Genomic DNA, 14,434 nt, shown 5'->3' on the forward strand with positions numbered 1-14,434 from the left:
TGTCTCTCAAAAATAAATAAACTTAAAAAAAAATGAATCTCACTGGCTTTACGGAATCACACGGATTTCCAAAGACAGCTCAGACATGAAAAGAAAAAAAAACAATAATAAGAAAATAAAAGCTGAGGTCAAACGTTCAAGCTTTCCAGCGAACAGCCAGTCTGAACCTTTCTTGCGGCTTGAGGTCAAAATCTGCCACGACTCACGTGATGGGCACGGGGTGGTCACCCTGTCCATGGAACAAGGAGGGAAGAGTAGTAATAGTCCCCCGTGCGTGAGCCCCCAAAGAACACTGTGGTGAGAAAGTCAGCACTGCAGCCCCCACGTGCCCTGTGACCCCACTGATGTGGCAATAGCAGAAAAACAAGTCCACGGAGGCAGAAAGCGTATCCAGCTGGCCGTAGGGATGGACGGGGAACAAAGGGCATCGGGCGTCTGGGGCCGTGCAAACGTCCTGTGGCTGCGCTACTGTGTTTGGGGACACCTTTAGTGCACGCATACTAAACACCGGGCGAATTCCGTGGCCTCAATGATCCCTTGATACATGCTTAAACACAGTGCAGGTGGTACATGTTATGTTGCCTGTTTCATTTTATCGCAATTTAAAAAATCGGAAGGAAAAGAAAAACAAGAAGAGAGCTGGGGTGGGAACGTTTGTCTCTTCCATAGCATGCAATTCCAGCGGACATGGTTTCCAGGGTTCAGTGATATACTGGGCAGAAATCAAGGTCTTTGTGTGACATTTGCCAATATACCTCATTTTTTGTACAGATATTTTTAAATGTGCTCAAAGGAAAGAGAATTCTAGAATGGGGCCCCATATTCTGTTCACCCAGCTTCAACCATTGTGAGCGACCAGCATTTTCCTGTTTTTCTTCGAGGCCCCCAAATTTGTATGATGCCCACGTGCACACATGTGCATTATATATGTATTGTGTGTGCACGTGTGTGCATGCACGCATGTATGTGTGTGTACATGGGTGGGTGCCTGCACACGTGCGTACATGTTCGTGCATGCGTGCGTCTGCGTACATGTGTGTGCATGCATGTGTGCATACATGGGTGGGTGCCTTACACGTGTGTGCATGTGTGTGCATGTGCATGTGAGTGCATTACGTGAGCATACATGGGTGGCTGTCTGCACGTGTGTGTACATGTGCGTGCATGTGTATGCCTGCACATGCGTGTGCGTGTATGTACGTGTGTGGGTGCATGTGCATGGGTGGGTGTCTGCACGTGTGTGTGCATGTGTATGTATACATGTATGTGTGTACGTGTGCACATATGGGTACATGTACGTGCATGTACATGTGCGTGTGTGCACATGTGGGTACATGTGCGTGCGTGTACGTGTGTGCATGTGGGTAAGTGTGCGTGCGTGTGTGCACATGGGTAACTGCATACATGTGTGCATGCACGTGTGCATGTGTGCATGTGGGTACGTGTGCGTGCGTGTGCATCTGTGCATGTGGGTACGTGTGCATGAGTGCGTGCGTGCATGTGCATACCTGTGCGTGCATGTACATGTGTGAGTGTGGGTACGCGTGCGTGCATCTACGTGTGCGTGTTTACGTGTGCGTGTGTGCATATGGGTACCTGTGCGTGTGTGCATGTGCATGCGTGCATGTGGGTACACGTGCATGCGTGTATGTGTGCGTGTGTACATGTACGTGTGCATGTGTGCATGTGGGTACGTGTGCATGCGTGCGTGCATGTACATGTACCTCCTCTGGTATTTTCCGTCCAACAGCAAACATTGTATCATCACACACACGGATATTTGCACACACACCTCTTACACAAAAATATTTCTTTTAAAATCCCCGTCTTCGGCCCCAAAAACCCTGACTTCACGCCACGCGCCCTCCGTGTCGCGCTGCCCGGATTCAGCCTCGGGCTCCCAAGTAACCTGACTCCGCCATGGGAGGAAGATCCCGGGGTCTGGCCGGAGGGGAACGTGCGGTTCAGAGAGAGGGCGCATGTCTGGAAAGCAGGGGTCTCGGGGGCCAGAGAGAGAAACGTACTCACCTTCTGCACGGGGTGGGGGGGGGGTGGGATTTGGGTCGGTGTCCAGGGTATCACGTCTCAGCGCACCGGTGCCCCCCCCCCACCGTGCACCAGGACCTCAGTGTTGGGGTCACAGCTTTACAGACATTTCTCATCCGCGCGTGCGCACAGGTGTGTGATACTTTTATTCGATACTTAACGGGAACAGGGTGCGCTTCTGGGGCCCACACAGACACAGCACACGTGGTCCAAGGTGCGTTTGTTGCTTGAACCCCAGGAGTCACCAGAGGGCTACAGGGCCCGACATCCTATGGACGAGGATATTATGCAGACGGGCTTCCTCCGCGTTCAAGGTGTGCAGCTGTCACAGGCACCAATGGTTTGAGGTTTTCACAGCTTTCCCGCATGAGACTCACCGAGGCCCACGCCCAGCACGTGGGTGGGGGCGTCTCTCTGGCTCAGGATTTCCGACCCTGGATGCTGCTGCCTCGACGTTGCTTTCTAGCCTTCGGGTTTGGGACAGTCGGGAAGGGCGGGGGTCATGGCTCCTTCTCTGGAGAATTCGGGTCTCTAACGCCCGCCTTCTTGGACTCACCTTAGCCACCTGCCTCCCCCCCCCCCCCCCCCCGCCAAGTGAACCTTTAGCCAGATAAGTCTCCAGGGGTCGCTCTGAAGGCTCCTGTGGGGGCTCTGAGCCCCCTGCACACAGCTGGGCAGTGAGGCCCGATTGGCTCAGACACTGTCCCCCCAGCAGGGACGTCCCAGCTGCAAGACGGTGGACGAGGACTGTGCCCGATGCCGGCCTGGGCTGGAGGGTGTCGACGGGACCCCAAGGCTGCCTCTTGGGTCCCAAGGACGAGGGTCACGGGCTCACCCAGCTCTCCACCTGCAGGTGCCTGTGCCCCCCAGCACATCCCCAAGTTGGGAACGTGGGTTTGAGTCGAGGACCATGCACAGGGGGCGGGGCCTGGAGGCTTTGGAGGCCGGAATCAGCTCCCACAGTTTACCAGCTAAGCTCCAGGGCCACAGCCCCTCACAGGGAGCCAGGATTCTGATTCCACGTGGGATCCGGGCCTTCTGGGCCAGGCCTCCGGGATCACAGTGCTCTCACTTTGTCCGCGTGGGAGGCCTATTCCAGAATTAAAACCGGGGGCACAGTGTGCAGAAAGGCATTGGTGGCGTGGGAATCTCGGCTGCTGTGGCATTGGGGACTGTCCGGGCGGCTCTGTGCGCGGAATTCGCACTGGGAATCGCCAGGGCCGACCCTGGGGGAGCCCAGAGCCCTGCGTGCCACGGGACTGGGACCCAAAGAGCAGGTTCCCTGCAATTACCCACCTGGAGGACGAGGTTTAGATGGGCCTCCAATTTCAGAGTGACACCAATGGTGTGTGTCATGGGGCAGTTGTCACACACTGGGGACTTAAAACCACAGGGATTGATCCCTCCTAGCTCTGGACACCCGAGTCTGAGGTGGGGCAGGACCACTGAGATCAGGCAGGGCAGGGCTGCTGAGATCCAGGAGGGGCAGGGCTGCTGAGATCCAGGAGGGGCAGGACCACTGAGATCCAGGCAGGGCAGGAGCACTGAGATCCAGGAGGGGCAGGGCCGCTAAGATCCAGGCAGGCAGGGCCACTGAGATCCAGGCAGGGCAGCGTCTCTGAGATCCAGGCAGGGCAGGACCACTGAGATCCAGGCAGGGCAAGACCCCTGAGATTCAGGCAGGGCAGGGCCACTGAGACCCAGGAGGGTCTGGACCACTGAGATCCAGGCAGGGCAGGACCCCTGAGATCCCGGCAGGGCAGGGCCGCTGAGATCCAGGCAGGGCAGGACCCCTGAGATCCAGGCAGGGCAGGGCAGGACCCCTGAGATCCAGGCAGGGCAGGGCAGGACCACTGAGATCCAGGCCGGGCAGGACCACTGAGATACAGGAGGGGCAGGGCCACTGAGATCCAGGCAGGGCAGGGCCACTGAGATCCAGGCAGGGCAGGGCCGCTGAGATCCAGGCAGGGCAGGGCTGCTGAGATCCAGGCAGGGCAGGGCCGCTGAGATCCAGGCAGGGCAGGACCGCTGAGATCCAGGCAGGGCAGGGCCACTGAGATCCAGGAGGGTCAGGGCCACTGAGATCCAGGCAGGGCAGGGCCTCTGAGATCCAGGCAGGGCAGGGCCGCTGAGATCCAGGCAGGGCAGGGCCGCTGAGATCCAGGCAGGGCAGGACCGCTGAGATCCAGGAGGGGCAGGACCTCTGAGATCCAGGCAGGGCAAGATCACTGAGATCCAGGCAGGACAGGGCTGCTGAGATCCAGGAGGGGCAGGACCACTGGGATCCAGGAGGGACAGGATCATGGAGATCCAGGCATGGCAGGGCCACTGAGATCCAGGCAGGGCAGGGCCACTGAGATCCAGGCAGGGCAGGACCGCTGAGATCCAGGCAGGGCAGGGCTGCTGAGATCCAGGAGGGGCAGGACCGCTGAGATCCAGGCAGGGCAGGGCTGCTGAGATCCAGGAGGGTCAGGGCCGCTGATATCCAGGCGGGACAGGGCCACTGAGATCCAGGCAGGGCAGGGTTGCTGAGGTCTAGGAGGGTCAGAACCACTGAGATCCAGGAGGGGCCGTGTTCGTTCCAGAGGCTCCAGGGGAGGGTCCTTCCTGCCTCTTCCAGCCTCCGGGGCTCCAGGCGTCCCCGGGCTTGTGTCTGCGTCCCTCCCGTCTCTGCCTCTGTCTTCACGGGGCTTCTCCTCTGTGTCTCTGTCTCTCTTTTGTCTATTACAAAGACACGTGCCATTGGATTGATGGCCATCCCGATCTGAGAGGTCACATTGTGCGCTTGCGTGGATGTGGGTTTGGGGGGACATTATTCCCTCCAGGACAGCTGTGTCTGCTTTTATCCCAAAGCAGTGACGGCAGGAGCAGGTGCTCCCAGAGGCCCTCGGATGGCAGCTGCCAGTCTCCATCTGTGCCAAACCTACAGTGGGGACGCTGCCTGCCCCCCAGCCATCCCAGCCTGAGGGTCCCTGAGCCCAACTCTGTGCATCCCAGTGTGATGAACAAAATAGCAGGCAGTGCTGTTCCAGACGGATCCCCGGCTCCAGGAAACCCACTCTTTTGGCATCCCGGACTCCCCAGGGACAGGGGTCCTCGTCTTCCCGGAGTGGCACATATTTGGGGGCTGGTACTGCTGTGTCCTGGGTGCAGGAAGGGACGGGCACAGAGGGGGCTTGGGTGTGATCCTGCTGTAGGCTTGTGTGCTCGGTGGTCTTGTCCGGGGCCCGGGCACCACGGGGCGCCATGGCTCAGGTCAGGTGCACGAGGCCACCTCACAGCCTGGGAGGGCTTGCACGTGGCTCAGGGGCTCTAGGCTGGCACCAGGAGGCAGAGGACTGGCAGGAGGGCACCTGGGGGGAGGCCGCACCCTGGAGCCCGTCAGGGAGCCCCACGGTAGCTGCGGACCCACGTCGTCCTTCCCAAAACTCGGCCTCCGCAGCTTCTCATGGAGCTGGAGACCCTCAAGCCTTGTGTGTGTGTGTGGGGGGGCTGAGCCACACCTCCTGGATGGATGTCCTTCCCGTCTGGACATTGCGACTTGTAGGATGTGAGCCTCGAGGAAACAGAGTGACCAAATCACTTGTAAGCTGTCGTGGTGGCTCCTGAGGGCAGCAGATCAAATGGGGGGGGGGGGTCCTGTGGGCTCCCGGGGCACCGAGCCCAAAGGGGCCTGTGCCTGGTGGTCTGGGTGAATCCCAGAACGCACGGTGACCCAGGGTGGGCTGGACAAAAAGCACCAGGCTGTGCCAGGCTGGGGAATAGCAGGTGCCATGGGCGACCCCAGCACAAGGCACAGACAACACGGCAGGTGGATGTTGGGGCTCCAGAGGGACTCAGGTGGGCTGGCTGAGCTCGTGGTCAGCTTGGGTCCCCGTCCTGAGGAGCGGAGCCCAGTGCGTCCTGCATGCTGAGTCCTGTGTCATTAAGCCGTGGGGTGTTCCATGCCGGTGCCCCGTTTTAGGAAGTGCGCTCCTGGGGACCCTCTCCATGTGCCATGGCCGCGGACGCGCAGCGGTTCTCACCGGGAAGGCCTGTGCGCTCCGTCCCCCAGCCGTTCTGTCCCAGTGGCCCGTTTTAGGACGTGCGCTCCTGGGGACCCTCTCCATGCGCCACGCGGTGGACGCACAGCGGTTCGCAGGGGGAAGGCCGGTGCGCGCCGTCCCCCAGCCGTTCTGTCCCAGTGGCCCGTTTTAGGACGTGCGCTCCTGGGGACCCTCTCCATGCGCCACGGCGGCGGAGGCGCAGCGGTTCGCACGGGGGAAGGCCGGTGCGCGCCGTCCCCCAGCCGTTCTGTCCGGGTGTCCCGTTTTAGGACGTGTGCTCCTGGGGACCCTCTCCATGCGCCACGGCGGCGGAGGCGCAGCGGTTCGCACGGGGGAAGGCCGGTGCGCGCCGTCCCCCAGCCGTTGTGTCCCCGTGGCCCGTTTTAGGACGTGCGCTCCTGGGAACCCTCTCCACGCGCCACGGCCATGGACGCGCAGCGGTTCCCATGCGTGAAGGCCCGTGCGAGCCGTCCCACCAGCCGTCCCCGGGGGGGGGGGGGGGCGGGGTGGATGCCCGGCTCAGAACACGCTCTCCTGCCTCCTGAGCGAGGGCCTCCCTGCCTCCTCCAGCCCCTCGTGGCCGCTGGACATGGAGCGCGCCGACAGCGTCCGGGCGGAGAACACGCTGTCCGAGCGCGCGTGGCGGCAGCCGGCGGGGAGGCGCCCGTAGCCCAAGTAGAGCCGCAGGCGCAGCTGGAACTCGCGGGACGCGAAGTAGTACACGAAGGGGTCCAGGCAGTTGTTGAGGCAGCTGAGGCACAGGGTCAGCTTGTACACGTGGTAGTAGGTCCTGCCCAGGAACAGGCGGTTGACCACGTGCACCAGCAGCACGAAGTTGTTGGGCGCGAAGCAGGTGACGAAGGCCAGCAGCACCACGGCGGCCAGCGCCACGGCGCGGCGCCGCTGCCCCCGGCTGTGCGGCTCGCGGGTGCGCAGCAGCGTGAGGATGGTGGCCGTGTAGCAGGCCACGGTGACCAGGAAGGGGATGAGGAACAGCACGATGAACAGCGTGAAGAGGAACATGGCCCACATGGCCACGCTGGGCAGCATGGTGGACTTGAGCACGTCGAAGCAGGTGACGATGCCCAGCGCCTCGACGGTGTAGGTGAGGTCGGTGCGCGCCAGCGGGGACAGGGCGGCCAGCAGCAGCAGCCACAGCCCGGCGCACGCGGCCACGGCGTAGCGGCGCCGGCGCCAGCGCGCGGACGCCAGCGGGTACACCACGCCCAGGAAGCGCTCCACGCTGATGCACGTCATGGTCAGGATGGACGAGTACATGTTGGCGTAGAAGGCCACGGTGACGGCGTTGCACAGCAGCTCGCCGAACACCCAGTGGTTGCCGTTGCAGTGATAGTAGATCTGGAAGGGCAGCACGCTGGCCAGCATCAGGTCCGTGACGCTCAGGTTGATCATGAAGATGACGGACGGGGACGTGGGCCCGATGTGGCAGCACAGCACCCAGAGCGAGAACAGGTTTCCGGGGATGCTGACCAGCGCCACCAGCGAGTAGACCACGGGCAGGACCACGGCGATGGTCGGGTCCCGCAGCATGAGGATCGTGGCGTTGTCCGGGCCGCTCACGTTCATGTCCATTCTGGCGGGCGCGGGCGCGGCTGGAAGGCAAGACGCAGGGGGGGAGGGGTGGGTGGGTGAGGGGCGCACCACGGGGCCCAGCCCTGCCTGTCCCCGCCTCCCCTTCCTGCCCCGCACCCTTCCCGCCGCCCGCCCCTGTCCCCGCATCTCAGGTCTTCAAGCCTGCCCTCCTGCCCAGTGTAGACTAAATATTGCAAAGCTGCATCACACGCAGAAGCACGCCCCGCCCCCACCAGGTTCGCCAGGTCCACGCACACCCGGCCCTTACAAAGGTACCAAGTGGCTAACCTGGTTTCCAGCTGCAAAAGAGTCTCTCCGGGGTGGGGGGCGGGGCCTGGAAGGGGAGCTCTCCCTTCCCCCACTCCTGGAGAGGCCCTGTGTGTCCCTGGCTGCCCTGCCCGGCCACACGGGGTCGCTGTGCCGCCAGCATTGATGTGTCCCAGCAGGCGCGTTACCGTGGCCCTGTGCCCGGTCCCCTGCCGTCTTCTGCCCACAATGCCTTGTCCCTGGGCACCCCAGCTGTTCTCAGTCTGGTCTGTCTGTCACGTATCTATGCATCTATGTATCTGCTGACCTACCTACGGTCTAATCTATCTATACGTCTATGTATCTATCTGTCGTCTACCTATCTGTCTGTCCATGTCTGGCCCCTTGTGTGTGTTTCTCCGGAGAGGCCCTGAGTTACCCAGGGATGATGGCCTCCTGCCCAGGTGTCTCATGGGGGCTGGGGGACAGTTCCTAGCTGCTCATCATGTTTGTGCTGACTCTCATGTGAAGAGACTATGGGACGGGCACGTGTGGTCCCCATAGGCCGCCCCCCCCCCCTCCCAGGGCAGCGTGGTTGGCTAGGCCGCACGTCCAGCCTCCGACCTCTGTCCCCACATGTGTGCAGAGGCCGGGCCAGGAGGCTGGTCCTCGTCAGGAGAGAGGGGCTGTTCCTATGGGACGAGGACGGTGTCTCCTCTGATGCCGCATTTGGCCCCAGGACCCCACGTGCTGTGCGTACCCCTCCTGCCCTTCCGGGGCCTCTGCAATCAGGACAGGACCCCACGTGCTGTGTGTACCGCCCCCCCCCCCCGCCCCCCAGGGCCTCTGCAATCAGGGCGCCTGCCCCCTGCCTCAGGACCTCCTTCCTCCACTCACATCAAGGTCACACAGCTCCCGCCTTCCCCCAACGGCTTCCTGTTTGCTCTCACACAGACGTTTTCTCTGATAAAGTGGTTACTGAGTCCCCTTTTAATCCCCGTTGCTCTGGGCGTCTGCACGGCCCGTCCCCACATACTAGTTTCCAGCGCAGCATGTTTGCAAGGGGGAGCCGGCACGCTGGGGCCTGGCACACACAATGGGTACACAGCCCAGGGGTTCAGAGACAGGCTTCAGGTCGAGGCCCTGCTGCCGGGCTCACCGGGACTTGGGCAGGTCCCTCATGCCGCCCGCCCGGTGCTCCCCGAGGTCTGACGGACAGGCTTGGAGCTCCTCACGGAGGAGAACGGGGGATCTGAGTCGCAGACACCCATGCACGGGCGCTGGGACCCTGGAAACCCAGCCCCCTCCGTCAGCCGCTTTGTCCGTGAGGTTTCACCGCCTGATGGAGAGCGGCGTGAGGACGGGGCACCGTGCTGCCCTCCCGGGGACAGCCGCGAGTGTGGAAAGCTGGCGGACGAGGCGGGTCTGAGGAAACCTTCCCCCGCTCACGGAACTCCAGTCGTGAGCGTGGGTTTCTTCCGCTGACTTCCGATCCCGACCTCTTCCGCCCCCACGGAGGGATGGATGCTCAACGTCACACAGAATCTTCCCGTAAAGCATCCTGAAGATGCGTCCTGGAACCCCCAAGTTTCCTCGGAGGTGTGGGGCCGTGTGCAAGCCAAGGGCAGAGGCCTCCCCAGAACCCGTCTAGGCTGGTGCCTGGATCTCGGGCGTCCAGCCTCCAGAACTGTGAGAAATGGATGTCTGTTGCCGAAGCCGCCCCGTCTCTGGGATTCGGTGCTAGCAGCCTGAGCTAAACCAGACATTATACTGATGGCCTCAGGCCGTTGCGACAGGCACCGCTCCCACTGTGATTGCAGTGAGGTCCTGTGATCCTGGAGTCACTGTGACCCGCCCTCACTGTGGGCACCGCACATCACAGAGTCCCTAGGACATTCCCTGGTCCCTGCTGCAAGGCCGGGAAGTGGTGAGGCTGGTGTCACGTTCACATCTTACAGAAGGGACTCAGAGGTTCCAGGAGGGGCAAGCGTAGAGCTGGGGTTTGCACGGGCCCAGGGCGGTTAACAGGGGGGCTGTAGTGTCTCCTGATGTCTTGGCATTCTTGTTGTGAACTGCGAGCCTCATTATACTGATGGCCTCAGGCTGTCATCTGATGTCTTGCTGTTCTGGTGAACCTGAGCCTCACTACCGTTATACCGATGGCCGCAGGCTGTCGCCTGATGTCTTGCTGTCCTGGTGAACTGTCAGCCTCACTACCATTATACTGATGCCCTCACACCGTCGCCTGGTATCTTGGCCTTCTTATGGACCAGGAGCCTCACTACCATTACACTGATGGTCTCAGGGCATCACCTGCTGTGTTGGCCTTCTTATGGACTGGGAGCCCCATTACTATTATAGTGATGGCCTCAGGCCGTCGCCTGAGGTCTTGCTGTTCCTCTGAACCGTCAGCCTCACTACCATTATAGTGATGCCCTCACGTTGTCACCTGGTGTCTTGGCCTTCTTATGGACCAGGAGCCTCACTACCATTATACTGATGGCCTCAGGCTGTCGCCTGATGTCTTGCTGTCCTGGTGAACTGTCAGCCTCACTACCCATATACTGATGCCCTCACACCATCGCCTGGTATCTTGGCCTTCTTATGGACCAGGAGCCCCACTACCATTATAGTGATGGCCTCAGGCCATCACAGCCATGGGTACAGGTGTCTATTCCCCGCAGCCCAGATCCCAGAGCCCGTATTCTGGTTCTTTGCCCCGTTTGACCAGTTGTGTGCTGTTTTCCCAACCCCCGTTGGTTCTGGCTGCCTTCACGCAGAAACCGGGGGTCCCAGCTCGAGCGCAGAGCATGTCAGGTCAACGTGAGCAGGTCTTTTCCCGGGAGCCCGCCGAACGGCCCGCGGGAGGAGGGTCTGGGACTCGGGCGGGGGCTGCTGAGGTCTGTCCTCCTCCCTTCGGGGGCTTGGGGTCTGACAGCGGGTTCCGGCTTGCTGTTCCGCAGGCGGCTGTGACTGTTGGCTTCCAGTCTGACCCTGGGACGGAAAGCCCAGCGGCGTCCCTGCTGCTCCCAGCGACCTGCGTCTCCCCGAGCGCGGCTGGCCTGGGCGCGGGCCGCGTGGTCACAGGGGCGCCCGCCCGCCATGGCAGGGGTGCCCGCCAGCAGGACGCGCAGGGTTCACGTGCCGGGGAGGCCAGCGCACGGCCTTCGGAGCGCGTCTGGATCTTCAGCTGCCCTGTCGAGCCCGCGTGCCCTGAGCTGGCGTTTCTTCCTGCGTAGAAGGCCTGCCATCTGCCACCGGCATCCGCGGAAAGAGGTTCCTCAAAACGAGTTTAAAAATGGCCCCGAGTTTCGCTTTGACTGTGACGCTTTCTGCTCCGCTGAGGCACGCTCAGGTGCGGATCCCCCAGCAACCGGGGGCGGGGGGAGGGCCCGTTTCCCGGGCCACCTCGGTCCGGCCTAGGCGCCAGGACGCAAAGGGACATGGGGTCCCGGGGTCCCCGCGGGAGCCGCGGAGGGACACGCGTGGGGAGCGGACAGACAGCCATACCTTGCAGGGCGCGGACGGTGAGGGAGGAGGACGCGGCTGTGAGCTCTAGCGGACGTGCGTGTCCGCGTGTCTACTGCAGGCGTCTGAGCACGGGTCCCGGGCACAGGACCGCAGGCTGGAAGGCGACCCTTCTGAGCCGGACGGGGCCCTGGGCTTGCGAGCAGAGGGCGGCCTTTGGCGGGCCATCGTCTCCGTTTGTGCTCACGGAGCGGGGGACGTGGGGATCTATTGTTGTCGTCCCCCAGGTGGCGGCCGGTTAGGTGCACACATTTGCATGGTGCGCAACGGCGCCGAAAGCAGAGGTGCGGGCGGCCGCTGGCTTGTCAGCGCGTCACCAAGAAGCCACCCTGCCTGCCCGACCCCATCCCCCACCCCCGGTGTTTCTTCTGTCATCTCGGGAGGCCACGCGGCCCCCTGCGTGCTCCAGAGCACCAGCTGTGGCCTCGGGGCGTCTGGGTCCCCGCGGGGTGGCCGCCCCCTGAGCGCCACGGGTGATTAATAAAGAAATCAACCCCGGCGGACCCGGCGCCTGTAACGCGCACACTTGTGGTTTGGACCCGGCAGCCACGGACGGCGGGATGGAAATTGCAGGAACTGAGCAACGACCCCCATGGTCGAGCGCACAGGGGACCCTTGCAGGGAGACCGCGGGTCGGGCGCTCGGAGGCAGCGGGAGGGGCAGCCTGTCACGGTGTGCGCGGCCTGAGCGCCTGAAGGCCGAGTGCCGTCCTGGGTGGGGGTACGGCCTCCCTGTCACTTTTGCTTTTGGTCTTAACGGCGTCATGGGTGTGGTTCACGTGCCGAAAGCGTCCCAGGCAGACTGCAACCCCGCAACGTCCTGGTCGCCCCTGAAGGAAACCCCGCAGACTCGAGCTGTCGTCCCACGGCCCCCCTCCCCGGCTCCCCAGGCCGTCGCCCCGCGGCCCCCCTCCCGGCCCCCTCCCCGGCCCCAGGCTGTCACCCTGCGGCCCCCCTCCCGGCCCCCTCCCCGGCCGTCGCCCCGCGGCCCCCCTCCCTGGTCCCCCTCCCCGACCCCTCAGGCCGTCGCCCCGAGGCCCCCCTCCGCGACCCCCCAGGCCGTTGCCCCGAGGCCCCCCTCGCCGGCCCCCCTCCCCGACCCCTCAGGCCGTCGCCCAGCGACCCCCCTCCCGGCCCCCTCCCCGGCCCCAGGCTGTCACCCTGCGGCCCCCCTCCAGGCCCCCTCCCCGGCCCCTCCGCGACCCCCCAGGCCGTCGCCCCGAGGCCCCCCTCCCCGACCCCCACAGGCCGTCGCCCCGAGGCCCCCCTCCCCGACCCCCCCAGGCCGTCGCCCCGAGGCCCCCCTCCGCGACCCCCCAGGCCGTCGCCCCGAGGCCCCCCTCCCCGACCCCCCCAGGCCGTCGCCCCGAGGCCCCCCTCCCCGACCCCCACAGGCCGTCGCCCCGAGGCCCCCCTCCCCGACCCCCCAGGCCGTCGCCCCGAGGCCCCCCTCCGCGACCCCCCAGGCCGTCGCCCCGAGGCCCCCCTCCCCGACCCCCCCAGGCTGTCGCCCCGAGGCCCCCCTCCGCGACCCCCCAGGCCGTCGCCCCGCGGTCCCCCTCCCCGACCCCCCCAGGCGGTCGCCCCGAGGCCCCCCTCCCCGACCCAGGCGACCACGAACCCAATTCCCGTCTCTGTCGCCGGACCCTCTCTGCACGTTTACGGAAAAGGGATCACCCGCGGTGTGGCCCACGTATGTCTGGCTCCCGTCACTGAGTGTCACAGTTTCAGGCGCCAGGTGCCATCGTTGGGGTGGCAGTGGGCACAGCCCGGTTCCTTCTCATGGCTGAGTCCCATTCCCCCGCAGGGACGACCGCTGATGGATGGACACGTGGGATGGATGTCTCCGTTGGGCTCCCCGTGTGTGGGCGTTTCCGGAGTGCTGGGAGCTGTCCCAGGTGCTGAGCCCACTGTGGGCACCAGAGGGTCCCCACACCAGGAAGCCACGAGCCAGCCGCCGCCCCCCGCCCCCCACACTGTGGGCTGGTCTCTCCTCCTCCGTGTCTTGGGTTTTCAGCTGGCCCGGTTTCTGGGGCTCTGTTGTGGCAGCCGTGGGAGACTCAGCCCCACAAAGTGCCACCACCTTGCAGGCCTGGTGAGGTTGGAAAAACCCAAGTGGGTGTTCAGTCACTCGGCAGTGACCCAATGAAGGCGAGACACTTTGTAGCAGGTCCTAACAAGTGACCACGAACCGGGGACTTAAAACCACAGGGATTCATGTTCTCCTGGCTCTGGAGACCGGAAGTCGGAGATCCAGGGCGGGCAGGGCCGTGCTCCCTCCAGAGGCTCCAGGGGACCGTCCTTCCTGCCTCTTCCAGCTTCTGCGGGCTCCAGGCGTCCCTGGGCTCGTGGCCACGTCCCTCCTGTCTCTGCCTCTGCCTTCACGTGGCTCCTCCTCTGTGTCTGTGTGTTCCCTTCTGTCTCTTACAAGGACACCTGTCATTGGAGTCAGGGCCCCCCTGACGCAGGATGAGCTCATCTCAGACCCCTCATAACATCTGCAAAGACTCTGTTTCCAAACACATCACATTCATAGGTTCTGGGGGCCATGTCTTTTGGGGACCCCCATGCAACCCACGGCAAGGTGTCCAGGAGGAGAATTTTCCTAAGAGCTGTTTGCAGTATTTTCTGGGCCCGGCACCTTCCACCAATGGGCAGAACCGCGTGGAGCATAAGCATCCGTGACGAGTGGCTTCTCCAGGGGCCTCACCAGCAGGAGAGCCTCCCCCCTGAGGCCCTCCCTGCACCCAGCTTCTGCTTATCCTCCGTGAATCCCAGGGTGGTGCTTCCGGCTACAGTGATCTCCCCACCGCAGCCGAGGGACGTTCTTGGAGAGATTCCCCAGGATGCCCAGTGTGCATCAGCGGAGGCAGGAAGACCGTGCTTTGGGGTCTGACCATGACACCCACAAGGTCTGGCCATTCGCACACGGACGGCAGGAAGCAGTGTGCCTTTATCAGCAGTCTTTTCTGGGAG

General features: G+C 63.3%; 1 protein-coding gene across 1 annotated transcript; it reads right to left on the reverse strand.

Moving 5' to 3' along the window:
* Positions 1 to 6,173: 6,173 nt before the first annotated feature.
* On the reverse strand, positions 6,174 to 7,712 carry P2RY8 (P2Y receptor family member 8). The gene has a single exon (XM_043570253.1). It carries the CDS (start codon positions 7,683 to 7,685, stop codon positions 6,612 to 6,614), a length of 1,074 nt encoding a protein of 357 aa, XP_043426188.1. The 5' UTR covers positions 7,686 to 7,712; the 3' UTR covers positions 6,174 to 6,611.
* Positions 7,713 to 14,434: the final 6,722 nt, after the last annotated feature.

The sequence above is a fragment of the Prionailurus bengalensis genome, chromosome X, assembly GCF_016509475.1.
Source record: "Prionailurus bengalensis isolate Pbe53 chromosome X, Fcat_Pben_1.1_paternal_pri, whole genome shotgun sequence".
In the NCBI taxonomy this organism is placed as follows: Eukaryota; Metazoa; Chordata; class Mammalia; order Carnivora; family Felidae; genus Prionailurus; species Prionailurus bengalensis.

Excerpts from the sequence above, each read along its gene's own strand:
- P2RY8 (XM_043570253.1), bottom strand. The coding sequence starts at position 7,685 with ATGGACATGAACGTGAGCGGCCCGGACAACGCCACGATCCTCATGCTG.